The sequence below is a fragment of the Odontomachus brunneus genome, unplaced genomic scaffold (assembly GCF_010583005.1).
Source record: "Odontomachus brunneus isolate Ranch 3 - 2012 unplaced genomic scaffold, Obru_v1 Obru_scaffold_223, whole genome shotgun sequence".
Taxonomy (NCBI): Eukaryota; Metazoa; Arthropoda; class Insecta; order Hymenoptera; family Formicidae; genus Odontomachus; species Odontomachus brunneus.
In genome coordinates this window covers 239,306-243,733 of record NW_022639673.1, presented here as the reverse complement: position 1 = coordinate 243,733, position 4,428 = coordinate 239,306, and the positions used below count along the sequence as shown (strand labels likewise).

Genomic DNA, 4,428 nt, shown 5'->3' with positions numbered 1-4,428 from the left:
CCCGGGGGGGGGGGGGGGGACTGCCAAAAAATTGGTGTCGACCCGGAGGCTTTTTTTATGATTTGTACCGGATGAGCAGGGGCGACGGTGGACACGGGCATATATGGACAGCAGGTCTTAAAGGATAGCAACCTTTGAATTTGAGACATTGACAGCTATACCATTTGGTACAGTAATAACGTTTCTCTCTGTAGTAGCCGTGCGCTCGAGATCGCGCAAGAGATGTCGCTTCCGAACGCATCTCTGAGCGTTATTTAGAGAGAAGATAGTGTCATCAACGTGGAGCGTCAGGTAGCTCAGCAGTTTAAAGCAGTCGCTCGGCAAACGAAAGACCCGGGTTTGAGTCCCGGTCTAGCAAACCGCGCTTTCGATATTTTTTTCTCTTTGAAACGAAATGATACGCAAATCCCGAACGCACGGCGTTCCGCTGTTACCTAGTACGCCCACCTCCTTCTATGATGTGACTGACTCATTCAGAGTAGCACCAGGAACGGCTTTATTAGAAGAGGAGTTTAATATGCTACTTACGGGAAACCATTTATATTTCAGAAAAACTGAAATGATTTATACACATATTTTCCTTTAACCTTTAACTGCAACCTATTAAAAGCCTAATAACTAAAAATTTAATCCTTCCGAAATTATAACCCGATTAATAGATTTATGCGCTTAACGTGCCAATAACTGTAACTCTTACTATTACGTTTTTATTACGACATATTACCATATTAGTTATTATTACTACATATTTTATATTATTACTACATTATTACTACATATTAGTTATTATTACCATATTTCGTAAACAACGTATATCATCAATATGAAACACGTAATACTAAAATGATAATTATATGATAATTAGAAGCTATGTGATTATTCTTACATTACGCACACAGTTACGTAGAAGAATTATTTATCAATATGATAAAAATAAAATATGTTATATATGCTTAAAAATTGAATAATGAACTTTCTTATGCTTTAATGCAATTATGAACAGGGATATATGTAGAATATAAATAACATGATTTATCTTAACTTAAACTTATAATATCATAATGTAATAGATACATATAGAAACGAAGGATGAATTCTTGAACATAATTTTTTTTACAAAAAATGAATGGCGTAATTAAATAAAGTGTTTTGCTATAAAACTTTTGTATGAAACATTTTTTTATACTTTATTTAGTTTACGAATTATATTGAAGAAATCGAAAGTCTGTATTTTTGAAGAGTGGTTTTGCCTCTTCAAAGCGTCTTTTAACATCAACTAAAATTTTCTAAATTAATGACTTTATTTAATCTACATTTATGCCACGTTTTATTAAAATCAGAATTTTAACATGATAGATAATGTGTTATATAGGGAGTACAAAAGGTGAAAAAATTTTTCTTTCTTTCGAAAAATGAATAGCATAGTTAAATAAAGAAAATTTTTCTATAAAACTTTAAATAGAAATAAAATTTGATAAACAATAAGACAATTAATCAGAGTCATGAGAGAGAATTTTACGAAATACGAGAATAACTACAATGAAACAACTTTGACTATTTCAAATTTTAACTTAATGCGCCTTGTTTATGAGTGTACTCTAACAACATATTAGTTGGCAAACAGTTGCTGTAAATTCAATATTACAGTCACTATAGATTCAATATTAGCCCAATGCTTTGTGCTGCTCGGATAATAAAGGTTTCTAGGTTTTAAATGCGGCATTAACTATCAGTATAGGAAAATTGAATATTCACTGCTTGTAAAAAAGTAGTTTATTTTTTCCTTATACATTTATAAAACTATTTTTGTTGTATATTGATAGTTACTTTTGCAACGAGATAATATATTCGTACGTTATACAATGGTTTGACGACATTTAGGCTTTCGGCTCTACTACTTGACCTTCGAAAAGAGTTATACGTTGCGAAGTGTATTTAATGTAATAACGGAATGGCCGGTTTACGTTGAACACTGGTATTTCTGGCCGAGGTAGTGTCAAGCTTAATGGCACAGCTACTAGAGCTACAAACACAATACAAACAATCAGTTATAATATATTTAGCCGAGGGATATTTTCGTTGAACTCTGTTCAATTATACTATATATGAAATCTACAGAATGTTCCGTCCATATATATACTAGTAACTTTCAACGAACTCCCATAAACGTTTACGTAAACATTAAACAAACGTTTATGAAACTTCTTATTTTCGTCAGAGTAGAGAGAGTTAACAAACTCAGCATTATAGACAATCTTTCTTTTCACGACTGAACATTTCTTATGCAATGTGCATGAACGAACACGTCGAGCTCGTTTTATGTTAACCTTATGAAGTACAGTAAATATATTAGATAATATAAAATTATAATATTTGAAAATGAAAATTGTTACGAGCGCTGTACTATAATTTTTAGTTTTATAATTACGCGGCAATTCAATGTTGTAAAATAATCTCATCTTGTGGAATTTTTATTAAGTGCAATAATTAATAGACTAATATACGTATTCCTAATAAAAAACGAAAAATAAATTTTCAACCTGATCATCGTCTGGATAATCAGCGTAGTTCATATCAACGATTTATTATACTCTCAGTATATACATACGTCTCCCGAATAAACATATATTCGTCAAACAGTGACAATTTTAACAACAGAAAGATCGCTTGACATGAAACACCTAGTGATTCAATAATTTCTACGAGACTTTTGTTTACAAATTTCATAATAATAAACAGGACAGAAAAGAACATGCATTATTGATACTATCTCACTCTCTATCATTGATACTCTATCATGCATTATTGATACTAATCACAAACGTATCGTTCGACGGCTCTACACCAAATAAAAATATTCTGATATATTATCATCTTCTGATATGTTATTTAATGATAATGGTAAAGTATGATTTAAAACATAAATAAACAAACATGTTATTCAAAGCGAATATAAAATATAAAATATTACAAGTGTCATGCTGAACATAAAAAGATTTAGAATTTACACATGTATGAGATATTCCTACAGACTAAAAATTTAATTACATATTTCATAAAAAAACTATCTATGATTTATGTCGAATACCAATAGTTTTACCACAGTCACAAAATTGAATTCCTATAACTGTAAATAGAATACCGAAGACCATACGTTATTAATATTTGATACTGTTTTGTCGACGGAATTTTACTTTTTCTGACAATGGTTAAATGTTGCATTGCAACTGATAAATAATGAATGTTATTTAACAAGAAATTATTACAAATATTATCATCACGGATATCAGATTTCATGATCACGTAATTACGATAGAGTGAACTTTATTTACATCCAACTGAAATACAATAATGGTCGGAACAAATATAGCTTACCTATAGAAAGGAAATTCTTGCGAACTTTTTTATAAATATTGTGATAATATTGTAACGGATGTAGTATGTCTTAATATCTAATCAACACTTCCGTCCTATGCAATGTATTTTATTCATGGTGTGTTCATAACACCTTCAAACAAAAGTATAAGTGATCTTCCTTTATTATGACGTATATAATAATAGAACGGACGATCTATTTTTAATTTTGGCGAAACTAGCCTTCCAATATACACTATGCGGTACAAATAAAGCTGCGAACAGAACATTATATGGTGGAAGTAACAAGGTATGCTCGTTTCTTAGATACATTTTACGGTCTGCGCAGTGACAGAGATCTGCCATCTTGCAATCACAGATAGTAACGCGTCTGTGTGTGTGAAGGGGAGACATCATGAGATATAGCGTTTATCAACAAGACTCAGGAGAAAATACAAAATGTTAAAATTCTATGAGAAGTATTGTTATGCTTAGTTCGTACGCGTACTTACCCAGATAGCACATGGACATCTTATGAACGTCCAATAAACGTTTAAGTTTGGATATTGGGATGTCCATAAAACGTCTGATTAAAGACTAACAGACGTGCGGTGGACGTTCATAGGATATCCGCTTTTACCTATTTTGGACGTCCTTGGAATATTAAAAAAAGGATCTACATTATTTTTAGTGTCCTTATTCGGTTCAATTTTATAATAGAAACTATTCGTAAATCACAGCGTTTGCTGATTTTACTTGAAAATTTTAGATTACTTGATTCCAATGTTACATCACATTTAAAAATTCTCACTGGCACTAGTGGAACTCGAACTTTGATCCGCAAGGCACCTCTCGATTATGAATTTGTTGCTTTAGACACGACACCACTTCATCGATCGACATAAATGTCTTAAATTTTGTCTATATATATTATAATTAACACAGTAATATAATTTTCTGATAATATGATTTAATAAAATGATTTAATTTCAATAAAAATTATATTTTTTGTACATTTATTGTTAATTTAACTCTTAGCTAATAAGGTAAGGCCTACAAAATTCCGCACATTCT

The 4,428-nt window shown here is 31.0% G+C and overlaps 1 protein-coding gene across 5 annotated transcripts in view; it reads right to left on the bottom strand.

Moving 5' to 3' along the window:
* Window positions 1-4,428, bottom strand: part of LOC116852413 (antichymotrypsin-2-like) — a 300,750-nt gene that overhangs the window by 121,195 nt on the left and 175,127 nt on the right. Inside the window, exon 9 of one of the 5 annotated variants that reach the window (XM_032832747.1) lies at window positions 1,759-2,023. The exons of the other annotated variants lie outside the window; for them this stretch is intronic. Within the exon in view, the coding sequence (XP_032688638.1) occupies window positions 1,878-2,023 (146 nt within the window). The 3' untranslated portion in view covers window positions 1,759-1,877. Of the gene's footprint in view, window positions 1-1,758; window positions 2,024-4,428 lie in introns of those variants that run through there. 5 annotated transcript variants of the gene reach the window in all.